Raw genomic sequence first — 17,500 nt, 5'->3', positions numbered from 1 at the left:
CGCAGACTCAACTTCCAGACCCCCGGTGAGAGCCGCCGGCAGACCTGAACTCCCAAACACACTGCACATGCTAATATATGATGTTCTTAAAGTCCCCGTGAAATTAAGAGAAGGTTTTTAAGACGTCAGTGGGTCAGTCTTCAGGATATCTGTAAGCTAGTGTCTCCAAAGCTGACACAATTATAGAAACCTTCCTCCGAAATGCATCGGTTTTTCCACATCACCTCATACTCTTCTGACCAATCAAATGCTCTCTAGTATCAGACATGCCCCGCCCCCCTCTTCTCATTGGCTTTTCATTTGATTCTCTTGAGCTCAACCACTGTCACTGGCACAGCTGTGAGAAACACAATGCTATTGGCTGATTTTTTAATAGGGGAGGAGCTTATATATCCCCCAACCTGTCTTCAGATTTCAGTTGAGATTACGTCAAATAAAGCACCTCACGGGACCTTCAAGAACACATTTGGGATCTTAAATTTCTAGAGTTGCACTTGCGAAAGTTCTTACAAACATCTCAGTATTCATGTAACTTATTTCTTGAGATTGTTGTGTGAATCCGGACCCTCGTCTCAAACAGACGACAGCTGACTGAAACAAAAGTGTGTGTGTTCTGCTTTTGCGTGAGAGGGAGTGTGTTTCCGCACCAGCAGGGGGCAGACTCTGTGTTCTCATTCCCTTAAAACTTAAGATACACACATACAAAGCGTAAACAAAGCAGCGTTTAGTAGCATTTTCACAGTTCTCGTCACTCACTGCGAGGGGATTCGCAAATATAATATAAAATAAATATTCTCCTGATAATCTAATAATCCAAATCGTTTGCAGATATTTGAGAAATGCAGCAAAATCAGCATCTGTGTGTTAAATTAAAGACTATATGTATACAAAGACGGTTCACTGGCATTGTTATAAATGGTGTAGGACGCAGTATGGCTACCACAGCAGTGGAAGCCCCGCCTACTAGTTGAAATAACCAATCGTAAGTCTTTATAGCTACGCACTTCTGTGGGGGAGGGGTCTGTGCTGTTAAACTCAGTCGTTTGTGAATACTGTGTGTCTGCATTGATTCTATGCAGGAGAAACACACACAGCACAGATCGTGTTCTTCAGTGTCGTCCTCCAGTAATCGCAAAGGTTTTGTTTGGTTTTGGTTACCATGGAAACAGCCGTAAAGGAGATTGTTGTCGTGCCAATCTTTGCGCATATGCAGTGGCTGGAGCAAACTAGAAATTAATAATAACGTCTGCACCAGTGGTGTAGTGGTTAGTGCATCGACACATGCACTCCGGTGCTCACGGCGACCCGAGTTCGATTCCCACCTCGTGGTCCTATGCCGATGTTTCCCCTGTCAATACTGTCCTATACATTAAAGGTGAAAACCCTGAAAAAAATATTATAATAAAAAAAGAAACTTATAATAATAACTCCTTACATTTATATAGCGAATGGCGGGATCGTCATCTACCACCAGTGTGCAGCATCCACCTGGATGAGGCAGCCATATTATGCCAGACCACACACCAAACACCAGCTGATTGGTGGAGAGGAGACAAAGGGATGAAGTCAGTCGTGATATGGGGATGTTAGGAGGCCATGATGGACAGAGGGCAGTGGGCAGATTTGGCCAGGATGCCGGGGTTAAACCCCTACTCTTATTCCAAGGACATCCTGGGGTTTTTAACAACCACAGAGAGTCAGGACCTAGCTTTAACGTCTCATCCAAAAGACGGCGCTCACTGAACAGTATAGAGTCCCCAACAATATACTGTGGCTTTAGGACCCACACAGACCACAGGTTGAGCGCCCCCTGCTGGCTTCACCAACACCACTTCCAGCAGCAACCTAGTGTTCCCATGTGATCTCCTATCGGGGTACTGACCAGGCTCAGTCCTGCTTAACTTCAGTGGCCGAACATGTGAGAGCTAGTTGCCGGCAATTCCATTTTTAAAATATAATTAGAGCTTACACAACAACAGCGAAGGGGCCATAGCACTGTCTCCTCACAGCTAGAAGGTCACTGGTTCGAGTATCGGCTGGGTCAGTTGGTGTTTCTGTGTGGAGTTTGCATGTTCTCCCCGTGTTGGCTTGGGTTTCCTCCGGGTGCTCCGGTTTCCCCCACAGTCCAAACACATGCGCTGTAAATTGGACTGTGGTAGGTCCCCCAAGTTGAGGGTTGAGCGTTGGGCTAACAACACACCTCATAAAAACGAGATGTTATGAAACACCAGCATGGTGCGGCTAAATATCAACGGCTCTAGGAGGAAGTACACTGTAAAAAATGAAGGGTTCCACACAATTCATTCATGTTGTCCCAACACAAATTGATTAGATTAACTTGACACTTTTAACAAATTTGTGGATTGAACATAAGAAAATTAAGTTGTCCCAATGAAATTTCAAGAATTGTGTTATTTCAGCTCATTTTAATGAAGTAGTTTGAACAAGTGAAATATATATATATATATATATATATATATATATATATATATATATATATATATATATATATATATATATATATATATATATATATATATATATATATATATATATATATATATATATATATATATATATATATATATATATATATTGAATGTCAGTAATTTAATAGTGAGTTCACTAGGCAGATTAAAGATTTCAGGATTACACAGTCATTTAGATAGGACTTTACTTTTTGATGAACTTGTAAATATGGCCACAGGGTGAGCAGACTTTCCTTCAAGGACACTTTGTTTGAAGATTTTGCTTGGCTTTGTCACTTTAGTTTTGTTCTGATTGGTTGCTGAATAACCAATCAGAACACTCTCTGACCTGTTGGCTTGGTGCTTCCCGGGCTTTAGGGTCTCAGGTGCATTTGACTAGAGAGAACAGGATAAGGTCAATTGTTAAGGGAACTACAGAGTCAGGGTTGTTGTACAGCACACACACACTCTGTTCTGAAGCCTAGTGATCTGCTTGACTGATCAGAGGTCAGTGGTCCACAATAGACTTCAAGACTTTAAATGTTGCTTCATTTGGCCAGATTGTTTGGCTGCATTGCGTCTCACTTTACAAGATGCACTGTAAAATATCTGTATTTTTTCCAACCTTTCTTTGTCGTTAGCTTAGCAACAAGATGATATGAAACAGTTGTCCAGCTTCGATTAATTATTTGGCTCTTCTTATGTGGAATTTGTCAAAACTGAGAATCGAGGATTAATTAGAGATCCCACCTATGTAGACAGCAAGACATCTCGCTAGTTTTGGGAGCAGAGATATGGTCTTGATTATGCGTGTGTACCACAATGTTCAATTTAAAGATGATTTAGTGTCTTAAATGGGTCTGTGGACACACACACACACACACACACACACACACACACACACACACACGCACACACACACACACACACACACACACACAGTGAAAAGGTCAAAGCAGCGCATGCTAAAGGTGTAATGGGGATCTGATGGCCATATGGAGGTGAAGAAACAGAGGAGCCGGTCTGAGTGCACACAAACATAAAGCACAGGTGGTTTCAGGACAGCCAGAAGGGCAGAAAATCCCACCGGACTGCAGTTTTAGGACACGTCCACATGTACACTGCAGTTTTTCCCGCCTTTGTTTTTAAAAGAATCTTCGTCCACAGGAAAATGCAAAAACTGTACTTTAATGCACTTTCAAGGGCACGCCAAACCAACAGCCGGCAATACAAGTCTTATGCTGGGCTCACTCCAACCATGGAGCTTTTATTTATTATTCTATTTTATTTATCCGTTATTTATCCAGGAGGATTCCCATTGAGACACAGCAATGTCTTCTTCCTGGGAGACCTGGTCAGGATAGCAGCACATGAAACTGCACACAAAATAAGCTACAAGACAAAATAATTATACAAAACTAACAGAAGTAAGAGAAAGCAAAGCATGTACACCACTCCTTTAAAACTGATTTCAAAACATATAGAGAAGTACCCAGGGATGGCCATTACATCGGGCTTTAAAAGAGGAAGCACATTTGCCAAGTTCTGAGCAAACCTTTGGGACTTTTAAGCATATAGATGGCAGATCTAGTGTTGTAACTATTTGTGGAGGAGATTCATATGTAAGATGCCCACTTCCCTCAAAGCATCTTGGCAATCCACATTCATTCATTCATTTTCTTTTCGGCTTAGTCCCTTTATTAATCTGGGGTCACCACAGCGGAATGAACCGCCAACTTACACACATCCATACACACACATACACTACGGACAATTTAGCCTACCCAATTCACCTATACCACATGTGTTTGGACTGTGGGGGAAACCAGAGCACCCGGAGGAAACCCACACCAACACAGGAGAACATGCAAACTCCACACAGAAACACCAACTGACCCAGCCGAGGCTCAAACCAGCGACCTTCTTGCTGTGAGGCGAACGTGCTACCCACTGCACCACTGTGTCGCCTTACAATACACATGTGTTTGAATATTAATTATTCCTGCAAGTAAGTAACATACAAAGTCAATGCAAACTCTTGAACAGAGGCACATCACGGTCAGTCAGCACAACTGATGTGTAATGCATGAAGCGTTTTGTGCCGTGAAAATGGCCTCAAACTGAGCTTGGTGTGAACCCGGCTGTGTTGGCGAATCAGAATGGAGAAATGAGTGTCATGAGGTAGAAACTCAAGTTTTAGGGGCCACAAGAGCACCCTGTAACCGGAGTTTCAGAAAATCTTTTCACAATGTTTTGGTTTCAGTGATCTAAAATGGCCGAAAAAATACAGCTTGGTTTTGAAAATACTGTGTTGGTGTGGACGGGGCCTTACAGCTGCCCCAAGAACTACCTACGACACAAATGATGTGTAGTGCACAATGCGTTAGCCATGAACGCTTATAACTTCCATCTAACACATCTTCCACGTTTGGTGTGAACCCATCCATGTTGGCAAATCAGAAAGGAGAAAACAGCATGCCGTTGATGCTTTAAGATGAGACCGCCGGTTTTAGTGGCCACGTGAGCACACTATTCACACACTTCACCTTGGCGGAGTTTTCAGAAACGTTCAGTCATTTGATAAGGCTGAAAAACTGATTTGAAAGTACCATGATGGTGTGGACATTGGCTAAGAGATGACCCAAGAACTGCGACACAATCATCCAACCTCCTCTCTGTGAGTTTACCTGAAGTCCAAGACCTTCGCCAACTAAAGCAGATTGAAGAACACAATAGAGATGTACCTTCAAGGCCTCTCCGAACCTCCGTTGTGTGTTCTGTTGGAGGATGGAGACACACACACACATACAGATGTGGGCGGGCCGTGGTGTTGGAGAGCAGCGGTGTGTGAACGAGCCGTGGAGGAATGAGGGAATTGTGGAGCGCTGAACGACTGCTCCCTCCTGCCCTTGGTGAACAAGGTGAAGCGCGCTGGCTTCTGGAGCGGCCAGCCGTGAAGACCTATAGATTTATTTTCCGAGGGGCAGTGCGGCAGCGACAACAGTTGCTCCATTAGCTCCTCAGAGGAGAACCTGGAGCCGCTGAGACCGACTCTAAACACACTAAAACAGAGTCCATCTGTCTGTCTGTCTGTCTGTCAGAAACACCTGGACTGCAAGAGCAAGACAGATGGACCGCAGGGAAAATCGCTCACTGTTCTGGAAATAACTCAGAGCAGCAGTTGATGGTGTTAGCCAACCACAAGCTGATTTCCACTGGTCAGACTGGTCTGTTTTAACAGATTTAGATGGATCTGAGGAGACAACCAACCCCCATAACCACACAAAACATAACTCAGAATGGCTCAATAGGTATGCTTACATGCTTTAATGTCCCCTCTTTGTTATTCTAAGTTTACACGCAGGAATTTAAGGTGCCATTTACACTTAAAACAGCATTTGAGTATGAAAACACAACCTCATCCAGACTGCTGTTTGTATTTCCATCCACACTATACAGCCTAAAAAGCACGATACCCAACCATTCATGCACAATAGGAATGTGCATATGAAGAGTTCAGATGCAAAACCCTCCAAATTCATCAGCATTTTCTATCAGGCTCCTCTGATTGGGTTCAGAAGTTTCATTGTATATGTAATATTAAGGTTATTAGATGGTAAATAAAATAACTTTTTTTAAATAATGTCACTTTAGACTTTTCTTTGGTTTTTAACAAAGTAGATTTTCTTTTGCGTCAAAACCAGCTAAATCCACTTGTACTTTTTTAGCAAAAACCTCTAAATCCACCTATTGAGACAAGACAGTGTAATTAGCTGAAAATCACTAAAGATGTGATTATAAATTATTTTCCCAAACATAAAACACCTAAAATTAAAAATATATAAATCTGTCAAGTAAGTGGCGGTTCATTCCGCTGTGGTAACCCCTGATAAACTGGAGACTAAGCAGAAGGAAAATGAATAAATAAAATCTGTCAAGTGCATTAATCAATAACATTAAAACTGACATTAATTAAATCTTACCAATCTGTTGTCCTTTCTGAAATTTGGGATTTAATGTATCTAATGTAAACATTTCAAACATTGTAAACTAAACTTGTAAGATTCAAATAATGTAGTGTAAAAACATCAGAATCAGTTTTATTGCCAAGTGTGCTTCACACACACAAGGAATTTGTTTTGGCTACAGAAGCTTCCAGTGTACGTAAAGTGACAAGTGACAACACAAAATAAATATGAAAAAAAAATAAAAATGATAACATTAAACAGATGCGGTTAGTCAAGAAACCTGGATGTTGAGTTGTATGTACAGATTGTTATAAATATACAGGTTATAAGGTGCTGCGTACAAGTGCGAATGTAGAAGGTATTGCTACACTGCACTTCAATCACTGTCTGGTTCGGCTCAGCTGCCAAAACCGACCTCCGTAGACTACAGCAAATAGTCCGGACTGCTGAACGAATCACTGGCACTACCCTTCCTAGACTTCAAGAACTGTACTCTTCCAGAGTGAGTAAAAGGGCTCGCAAAATCACTCTGGACGCCTCACACCCAGCACACTACCTGTTCCAACTGTTACCGTCTGGTCGGCGCTTCAGAGCACCAAGCACAAAAACAGCCAGACACAGGAAACATTGCTTTAGGCAAAACATTGTGAAACATCACTATCTGTGCATTGTCCTTTAATATAAAAAGCTTATCAGATGTATTGATATTATGAAGTAATATAAATAATGTAAGTTTAATACATTATAATATTGTTTTAAACATAAAATTGGCTCTCAGACAATTTTAGAAGCTGTCATTCATTCATCAACACCATTCTTAAGGTCTTGGTCTCTTGTTTATCCTCGTAGCATCCACGTAGGATGAAAGAAAGGCGTCTTAACTCTGTCTTTCGTGAAACAGAGTTGCCATTTAATCTACAGTATATTAGACTCATTCAAAGTAGTGTCACTGCGCAAAAAACATTATGAATGCACGCTACACTTCCAACTGTACATTGTGTTTTCTTTTTCTTATAATGAGTTTTGAGGTTGGGGACATTTTCATTTGCCGCTCACTGACAGTCGGACAGGCTCATCCAGTTCATCAAATGGCGTCTTTTACAATTTAAATCGAAAGCAGAATAAAAGCCGGCGTATCAGCGCGCTGCTACTTTGAAAAAATAGGATTTGATTTGCGCCTACTAATGGGTTCTCGGGATATTGCGGCTTTTGCTGTCAAAGGAAAGTGGCATTTAGCGGCTTTTGTTATTTCTGAATGCGCTGACGCTGCGATTTAGATGATTAGAAGCTAATCTGTTTGTTGAACATGTACTACGTGCCTAAAGCATTCCCTCAATGTCAATAGCTCATTTTTGGCAGAAGTGGCGTTCAGCGGCTGACATCTGTACTGTTGCACAATGGTCATATGATCAGGGCTTGACAAATCAGGGAATGATACCCAATAGTCCAGAAGGCCAATCATTGAGCGATTACGGGTAGTTGCATGTCCAATTTTAAAAGTTTGCATATTAGCCCATCTGTACTGAAATAAAACCGTGTCTTTAGTGTTTTTAAAACATTACATTTTCTCTGCTCGTAGATGTCAGAGTGGTGTGATTGTCGAGTATAACAATAACATGTATTTCAAAACAAAAATGCACTAGAATAAATGACACCAGGTTCAGTCATTAATCCGGTAATCAACTGGATTATTTGGTTGCATGAAAACTATTAAAGCAATAGCTAGTGAGTTTATGCTGAGGAATGACATTTGTTGCTAATTAAAATTGGTAAAACCTCCGTTAATTAATGTATATTGTGTTGGGGAAGAAAAGAACATGCATGTACTAATCCCCCAAACCCCCACCCCAAACTATTCGATATTCCATGACTGAGTTTACAAGTAGGAGCTTGAATCATTAATCCAATAATCAATGGATTATTTGGGTGCGTGAAAACATAGCTAGCGTGTTTAGTCTGAGGAATGACATTTGTTGCTAATTAAACCTCTTAAAACCTCCATTAATTATTGTATGTTTTGCTGGGGAAGGAAGAAACATGCATGGATGTTTCCAGTGCGTGTGAAAGCAGACAAGCATGACTGAGGAAAGCGCCGTAAGGTTAACAACACCTGTTCGGCTGGCCGTTTAGATCAAATTAAGGTGGTCAGATGGTCTTAGCTGGACGCTAGCCTAGTTTGCCTGAATCGGGGTCTGTTTTAAGACACTGTTCAGTGGATTTAAGCACTGATCAACAGGGATCTCTGAGACCCATATGCCACAAAAAAAGCTGTTGAGGAACCAGAACTCTTAAAGGATTAGGATAAATATGTCATTCTGTTATTAATAACCCCCGAGACCTTCATTCATCTTCAGAAGACAAGCTAAGGTGATCCTGAGAGCTTCCTCATCCTCCAACAGACAGCAAGGGTCCCAAAATGCTCCAGAAAAGACCAAAACACTTCTTTCTGTAATCCTACCAAGCTCCAACAGCACATTAGTGCACCAAAAAAATTGGCTCCAAAGTCTTCCGTATCAAACCAGTGTGTGTGTGTGTTCACTATGGGCAATAAGACACTTGCATGATGTGCTGCTGATCCTAATAGCAATACGTTGCATTTCCCATTGTAAACGCTCGCTCTGATGACACACTAAGTGTTCTTGGAGCTTCATTTGAGGACATATGAAGTCACACTGAATGTTTTGACAATGTTTTTGGTTAATGTTGCTCTCTATGGAGAGCTCCTGGATTATTCCATCTATAATGTCTCAGCTTGTGTTCTGAAGACGAACATTCAGATGGATTCATCTTCAGTATATGAGAGTGAGTAATTAAAAGCAGAATTTAGATTTTTTGGACCTAACTTTTAAGTGAACTCGATTGAGAAGCTCACCGCTTGTTTGATTTCCACCTACGACCAGAGCGTTACATTCACGTGTCGGGTTTGCATTGCACCAGGATTTGAAGAGCTATGTGTTCCATGCACTCAATCCTCTCAGCGGCTCTTTATTAGCGGACTCGCGCCCCTCTTCGGCAAACAGCCTCTTAGAGAAGCTTTGCATCCTCCATTTTCCCTTCACGCGGCTCTCGACAGCTGAAGATCTTTCTCTTGAGCGGGAACGGCCTCTGCATTAGCCCTCCTCTCTTCAAACCCTTGATGCCGTCGTCGTGCGGTCCCCCCCGCCACCTCCCCATCTCAATTTTCATCTTGAGGGTGCTTGATGTCGCTCCGACGCGTTTCTCCGAATGGCAGTTTCATTGTCACCGCGGCTGGTAATGGGTCTTGAGAGGCGGTGGATGGCAGCTCTCTCCTGCTGCCTCCATTAGCTAATGCCCTCTTCTATCAGCCCGGAGATGAAAGAACCGCAGCGCCGCGTCCACGCGTTCGGCCTCTTTTCCTGCGGCACGCAGCCTGTTGTTATGCAAACCGGTTATCAGAGAGCAGCTTCTGCTCCGCCGCTATTCACAAGCATCCTCTGCAGTGCAAACACAAAGTCTCTCTATAGCAGACATGCCATTTCTTCACTGAAGAGAACAAACAAACATGTGCATGATGAACGTGCACGCCATCTCCTTTGTCTACGTTGCTTTTTGTTTTGACATTTGTGTCTTGTTTTCTCGAGTTTCCCCTCCGTCTTGTTCTAAAGGTGTTTCTGCACGTTAGCATGCGTGCATTTGTTTTGTACTAACAAGCAAACTTAGGCCCTGTGTGCACTTGGTGTTAAGATGTGTTTCGGTTGATTCAGTCACGAGTGGACGAAGGAGAAACATTATCGTTGACGCGTGGCGTTTCTTTTGTTCACTTTCGACCACTGCTCTGATGAGGGAGGGAGGGTCTGGGGGCGGCGGTTGGATTTTTCTGATCTTTTAATGTAGTTGGGTAAAAATAGTGCAGTTTTATAGATATATACTCACCATATGAATCAATAATTCTTCATGAATAGGCTACTTTCATGCGTTCACTATTAAATTGTGGATAATTGAACTCATATTAGGTCTGCACACTTTATTCTGTTTTTAAGGTTTATCAAAAATAAATCGTTTAACTATTTAGGTCATTGAAAGCATTTTAAATTAGGTTAATAAAAGCATTATGCAAATTATCAGGAGATGATCACACAAAAAGACCACACAACACACACATCATCCAAAGGTTTCGAAGCATAATCCCTCATTCCTGTCATTTATTACAAAAATAAGCCTCAAAGGTTATAAAAAATCTTAAGATTATCAACAATACAGTGTAAATCTGCCTGTGGGTTGTGAGCTGGTCAGAGAGCAGGCGGTGTTTAGCGTCTGTTCAACACATTCAGCCACATGTGCGTTTACTCTATTAGTCAGCCCGGCTCATTGGGAGTACGTGCCCAGGGCTATGTTTTTGCAAAATGAGAAATACAATGCTTCAGCAACGTTTCCTTGCACCTTGTGTTGACAAATCCAATAGAGGCCACTGTCACTACACTTTCTGTATGTTGTTGAGCAGCTGGCTGGCTTGTTGTGCATATATCACACTCCCCCATCCCTAAACCCAATCGATAGTGTTTTCAAAAGCAAACGAGAATAGAAAAGTGTCCCATAATTTCACATTGCTTTTTTACATGTTTTTTGAAACTGTCCTTTGCTGGAATTTCACCCGGTTCACTCTGCATCCAAAGCATGACACCATACTAGATGAGCTACCAAGCACACTGACCGCACAGCTATAGTCATCCTTATGGAGATAAGCAGACGAGGCGGACGCATTCCATTACGCATCACTGACACATTTGAGTTGTTTTTGTGATATTTATTCATTGCCGTGTGACCAGCTGTTAATATATCTTAACTAATTTATAGATACATATAATAAATAAAGCTCAGAATAAGCAGTGTGTTTTTCCATGGGGGTAAAACTTAAATTTTTACTTGAATTTTTACTACAGTTTTGGTTCATTTAATTAATTTAGTAATTAATTTATTAATTACTATAGTCGTTGTGTTACCATAGCAACTGTAGAATCACCACAACAGATCAATTACTATAGTCGTTGTGTTACCATAGCAACTGTAGAATCACCACAACAGATCAATGACTGTAGTTGTTGTGTTACCAAAGCAACTGTAGAATCACCACAACAGATCAGTCATTATAGTTGTTGTGTTACCAAAGCAACTGTAGAATCACCACAACAGATCAATGACTGTAGTTGTTGTGTTACCATAGTAACTATAGAATCACCACAACAGATCAATTACTGTAGTTGTTGTGTTACCATAGTAACTATAGAATCACCACAACAGATCAATTACTGTAGTTGTTGTATTACCATAGTAACTATAGAATCACCACAACAGATCCATTACTATAGTCGTTGTGTTACCATAGCAACTGTAGAATCACCACAACAGATCAATTACTGTAGTCGTTGTGTTACCATAGCAACTATAGAATCACCACAACAGATCAGTTATTATAGTTGTTGTGTTACCATAGTAACTATAGAATCACCACAACAGATCAATTACTGTAGTTGTTGTGTTACCATAGTAACTATAGAATCACCACAACAGATCCATTACTATAGTCGTTGTGTTACCATAGCAACTGTAGAATCACCACAACAGATCAATTACTGTAGTCGTTGTGTTACCATAGCAACTATAGAATCACCACAACAGATCAGTTATTATAGTTGTTGTGTTACCATAGTAACTATAGAATCACCACAACAGATCAATTACTGTAGTTGTTGTGTTACCATAGTAACTATAGAATCACCACAACAGATCAATTACTTTAGTCGTTGTGTTGCCATAGCAACTGTAGAATCACCACAACAGATCAATTACTGTAGTCGTTGTGTTACCATAGCAACTGTAGAATCACCACAACAGATCAGTTATTATAGTTGTTGTGTTACCATAGTAACTATAGAATCACCACAACAGATCAATTACTGTAGTTGTTGTGTTACCATAGTAACTATAGAATCACCACAACAGATAAATTACTTTAGTTGTTGTGTTACCAGAGCAACTATAGAATCACCACAACAGGTCAAGTACTGTAGTTCACCCAATATTTCCCTGTAAACGTCAGTGGTGCAAACTTAATTGTTGACATCATAACACCCTGCAGCACTAGTTTTACCCAGTCACTGCAGGCAAATGTATTCTGAAGCGCTTAATTGCGGTTTCTCAAAAAATGTATCCCTGGGCACGTATTTCCAATGAGACTGTGTTCCTGTGAGAGAAACTGGTCGAATGTGTTTTTGACTACCTCTGGAAGTGGTCGGAAGTGGACAAGCTCATAACACACTTACTTTAGCACCACATTCACATATGTACTTAGCATTGGGATCGCATTAACAGAACCGCATCTTAATCCCAGCACTGAACAGGGCCTGAGAGATGAAGTAGAAGCGAACTCTCATTCAGACTGTGTTTCTACTGCCTTCTCCTTTTAGTTCCGGTAGTGACCGATCACCACATTTGCTTGTTTTTTTGTTTTAACGTCAGCTAGTATGATTTATCCCCGTCCCCTTTTCCTTTGCAGGTTCAGCCACATCGGTTTACCCCAGTAACCTCCATTTGTCAAGTTAGTCGTTCTTGTTTCTACATATGCCACTGTGTCTGTTCATTTCCTTCAATTCCTCTTTGGATTGACTCATTTATTTCCCGCGTCCATCGCTTTTTGCGCAGGAGGCATCCCTTAGACTCATCGCCAGCTCAAACTTTAATAAATCCTTTAATATATATCCGTTCTACTCTGTTCCATCTTCCCCACCATGTTTTTTCCGCCATGTTTAACGCTTGCGGATGAATAACATTCTCCTGTTCATTAGGAATGCACTGTGCGGCTTCTTGTGTCCATTTTCTTTGAGCATGTGCTGCTTGGTTCAATCATACAGGCCGAAAGTAAAGCTCACATCCTCCATTCTCTGTGATGCTCATGTGTTGGTGTGTGTTCACAGGTGTGTGTGAGAGTGTGTGTGTGTGTTAATGATGCATCTGTTTGTCTTCTGTCCGCAGGGATGGCCAGTCACCCTCCAATCCCAGTCATGGAGCTGGCCGATCACATCGAGCGCCTGAAAGCAAACGACAACTTGAAGTTTTCCCAGGAATATGAGGTAATCGCTGTTTTTTCTAGTCTGTACAGGAATAAGTTGAGTGTTGGGTAAAAGTTGTCAAGTTTCTAAACTCTAAATGTCTCTAAAATTTAGAACATTCTGTTTATTTATACAAATATTTAATCTTCTGAGCTCAAAAATATTTCTATTTGTGATTTTTACTGTGGCTTACCTGAAACCAATCACTAAGTTGTTCAAATATATTAAAAATATTATGAATCTTGCTCCAAAATGCTCCTGAATTGTCACAAGTCTTTTAAACCAACCATTTCGTCAACATATTTATCTTATCAAATGTAATCGAATTCAGAATTATCACTTATTCTTTGGTATGTCTTAATAAATACAGCTCAGAATACAAGACGAGCTACCGAGCACACTGACCACACAGGGAAGTTCATCCTTACGGGAGATCAGAAGGCGAGGTGGACGCATTCCATTACGCATCACTGACACCTTTGAGTTGTTTTTGATATTTATTTAAATTCATATTCATTAGATATGTATTCTTTGCCATGCTGAATAGCAGTATGTGGGTCCAGGGGGGTGACAGTCAAATTTTTACTAGTTTTTACTACAGTAAACTATGGTGTATTGTTGTGTAAAATATCCTGTAGTTGTAGAAAACTACAGTATTGGCTCATTGGTTTATTTTACTATAACTGTTTTGTTACCATAGCAACTGTAGAATCACCACACAGATCAATTATTGTGGTCATTGTGTTACCATAGCAACTGTGGAATCGTCACAACAGATCAATTACTGTAGCCGTCATGTTACTATAGCAACTGTAGAATCACCACAACAGATCAGTTACTGTAGTCGTTGTGTTACCATAGCAACTGTAGAATCACCACGACAGATTAGTTATTGTAGTCATTATGTTACCGTAGCAACTGTAGAATCACTACAACAGATCAGTTACTGTAGTTGTTGTGTTGCCATAGCAACTGTAGAATCACCACAACAGATCAATTAATGTAGTCGTTGTGTTACCATAGCAACTGTAGAATCCCCAAAACTGATTAATTACTGTAGTTGCTGTGTTACTATAGCAACTATAGAATCACCACAACAGATCAGTTACTGCAGTTGTTGTGTTGCCATAGCAACTGTAGAATCACCACAACAGATTAGTTCAAGCACTTTGCTATAGTACTGCACAAAAGCACTATAATATGTTAGTTTGATGTGGGATAATGCTGTGCTAGACCATTGCAGGTTCACTAAATGTTCTGTAAATGTGCTACTAGCTGGAAAATATTAGCTAGTTGAAAAAAAAATGCAGCTAAGCTATTAGCTGATTTTCTGTAGCTAGCGGCTCTCCAGCACTGGGGTGTTTTGGAGCAGTGTGTGCCGTCGGTTTGGGCTCATTGTGTTTTTCTGAGGTCATTTGGTGGCGTTTGGCCAAGACTCCTGCCAGATCTGAGCTCCAGCGCTCGGGATTGTCATTCTGGGCCAGTTTTGCATGGGCAGAGAAAGTAATTTGAGCAGCACAATGAAGCGGGCGACTTCACAAGCAGTGTTTCAGCGGATCTGGGCAGAATGACGCGGCTTAACCGGAGATTTGTCATCTTTAGTGACGCTTTATGGCGCGGCGGGCGACTCGGCCTGACAGAAAAATACCAGCACTGTCAATTGATGGTTTTTTCATGAGGTGTTTGTTGCAGAGGTTACACAAACACGCTTTACAGCAGAACGGCAGTGTGGAGAATGTGGAAGATCTGCTTCTGCTGTTGACAATCTCACAGCGTTTATCTTCTGCTGGTTTCACTCTTATTTGTCTAAGAGGCTCTGCAATTTGTCTGCATGCATTCATTCATTCATTCATTCATTCATTCGTTCATTTTTGTTTGTTCGTTCATTTATTGGTTCATAAATTAGATTATTTATTCACCATTTTGTTAATTAATTCATACATTCATTCATTCATTCATTCATGCATGCATTCATTCATGCAATTATTCATTTTAGTTTGTTCGTTCATTTATTTGTTCATAAATTAGATTAATTAATCACCATTTTGTTCATTCGTTCATTCATTATTTTTGTTTGTTTGTTCATTTATTTGTTCATAAATTATATTAATTAATCACCATTTTGTTCATTCGTTCATTCATTATTTTTGTTTGTTTGTTCATTTATTTTTTTATTCATTACATTTTTATTAATTTGTTTGTTCATTAATTAATTCATTCATTCATTTTAGTTGTTCATTTATTTATTTTAAATTTAATTCCTATGCATTCATTTATCTGCTTATTCCTTTTTTTGTTCATTCATTAATGCATTGTAAATGCATTTTTGTTAATCAATTAATTAATTCATTCATTAATTCATTCATTCATTCGTTCATTCATTCCTGCAGTGTTTCAACAGATCCTGGCAGAATGACACCACTTAACCAGTTCATTCATTCATTCATTCATTCATTCATTCATTCATTCATTCATTCATTCATTCAATATTTTCTTCATTCATTCATTCTTGCAATTATCCCTTCATTATTTTTGTTTATTTATTCATTTTTATTTAGTTAGATTTGTCATTTGTTCATTTTAGTCATTGATTTGTTAATGCTCATGCATTCATTAATTTCTTCATTCATTAGACTTTTCATTCACTCATTCGTTTACTAATTTATTAATTCTCATGCATGTTTGCTCATTATTTTTCATTAATCCATTAATGCGTTGCATTTTTCATTCATTCATTCATTCATCCATTCATTCATTCATTCATTCATTCATTCTAGTTGTTCATTTATTAAATAATTTTATATCTTGCATTCTTTTGCTCATTATTTTGTCATTGCTTCATTAGTTAATTAATTCATTCATTCACTCATTTGTGCACTCTTTCAACATATCTGGGCCGAATGACGCGCTTGACCAGAGATTTGTCATCTTTAGTGAAGCTTTATGGCGCAGCGGGCGACTCAGCCTGACAGAAAAAGTACCAGCACTGTCAATGTAGTGTTTTCATCATGTGGTGTTTATTGCAGAGGTTACACAAACACGCTTTACAGCAGAACGGCAGTGTGGAGAATGTGGAAGATCTGCTTCTGCTGTTGACAATCTCACAGCGTTTATCTTCTGCTAGTTTGACTGTCATTTGTCCAAGTGGCTCTGCGATTTGTTTGCCGTCGTCTGCTCTCGTCTGAAAGGGCACATCAGTGGACAAAAGCGGCGTTTGAAAGGGAGCACATCTCTGCGTGATCCTTTAAAATCTATTCAAGGCATGAAGACATTACTTTCCCCCTCTTCGCTTACGGGACCAATTTTCATTCATTCAACGCTCCTCTGAAAACTGTAATTTGAAATTTGTCAACGCGGAGAGCTGGCTCGCAGGCAGATGCGTATCATCTTTTCATTTTCAAAAGACACTGCGGAGACTGAATAATTTCATTATTAAAGTAAATGGGAAAAATTGCAAAACTGCGCTGCAGAAGACTGAGGCGGAGGTCATATTGAGCACAAAAGCAGACTGGCTCTTTCATTGCAGACACCTGTCTCTAAACGCTTCACATCCATCCGCTATTCATGCTTTCACTCCTTCATTTCTGCAGACGCTCCTCCGCTCCTCCGTTTATTCACTCACTTATAGATTTCACCTCTTTATCCTTTGTTTCAGGTTTAAAGAAATTAATTTGCCCATAAATAGATTATTCCTTTCTTTCTTTCTTTCTTTCTTTCTTTCGTAGCTTTCGTAGCTTTCTTTCGTAGCTTTATTTGTCTTTGTCATTCATTCATTTATTCATACATTCATTCATTTTTTTAGTTAATTCATTCATTTTAGTACTTCATTCTTGCATGCGTGCAGTCATTCATCCATTCATCCGTTCGTTCATTTGTTCATTGGTTTGTTCATTTAATCATTCATTGTTTTTGTTAATTCATTCATCTGTTCTTTCATTTGTTAATTGATTTATTCATTATTTTTAGTTAATTCATTAATTTAAGTTCCTTATTCATG

General features: G+C 40.0%; 1 protein-coding gene across 29 annotated transcripts in view; it reads left to right on the top strand.

Annotated features, from left to right (window-relative positions):
* LOC130232565 (receptor-type tyrosine-protein phosphatase delta-like) overlaps nucleotides 1-17,500 on the top strand; it is a 389,872-nt gene that overhangs the window by 343,825 nt on the left and 28,547 nt on the right. For 15 of the 29 annotated variants that reach the window (XM_056462519.1, XM_056462527.1, XM_056462526.1 and 12 more), the window contains 3 exons: nucleotides 1-25; nucleotides 12,951-12,992; nucleotides 13,427-13,524. The exon at nucleotides 1-25 is cut by the window's left edge and continues 88 nt beyond it. In XM_056462519.1, coding sequence (XP_056318494.1) covers nucleotides 1-25; nucleotides 12,951-12,992; nucleotides 13,427-13,524 — 165 coding nt within the window. The remainder of the gene's footprint in view (nucleotides 26-12,950; nucleotides 12,993-13,426; nucleotides 13,525-17,500) is intronic. The other 14 variants (XM_056462548.1, XM_056462543.1, XM_056462542.1 and 11 more) reach the window with 1 other exon arrangement.

This window comes from Danio aesculapii, chromosome 7, assembly GCF_903798145.1.
Source record: "Danio aesculapii chromosome 7, fDanAes4.1, whole genome shotgun sequence".
Taxonomy (NCBI): domain Eukaryota; kingdom Metazoa; phylum Chordata; class Actinopteri; order Cypriniformes; family Danionidae; genus Danio; species Danio aesculapii.
This window is presented reverse-complemented; position numbering and strand designations above follow the sequence as displayed.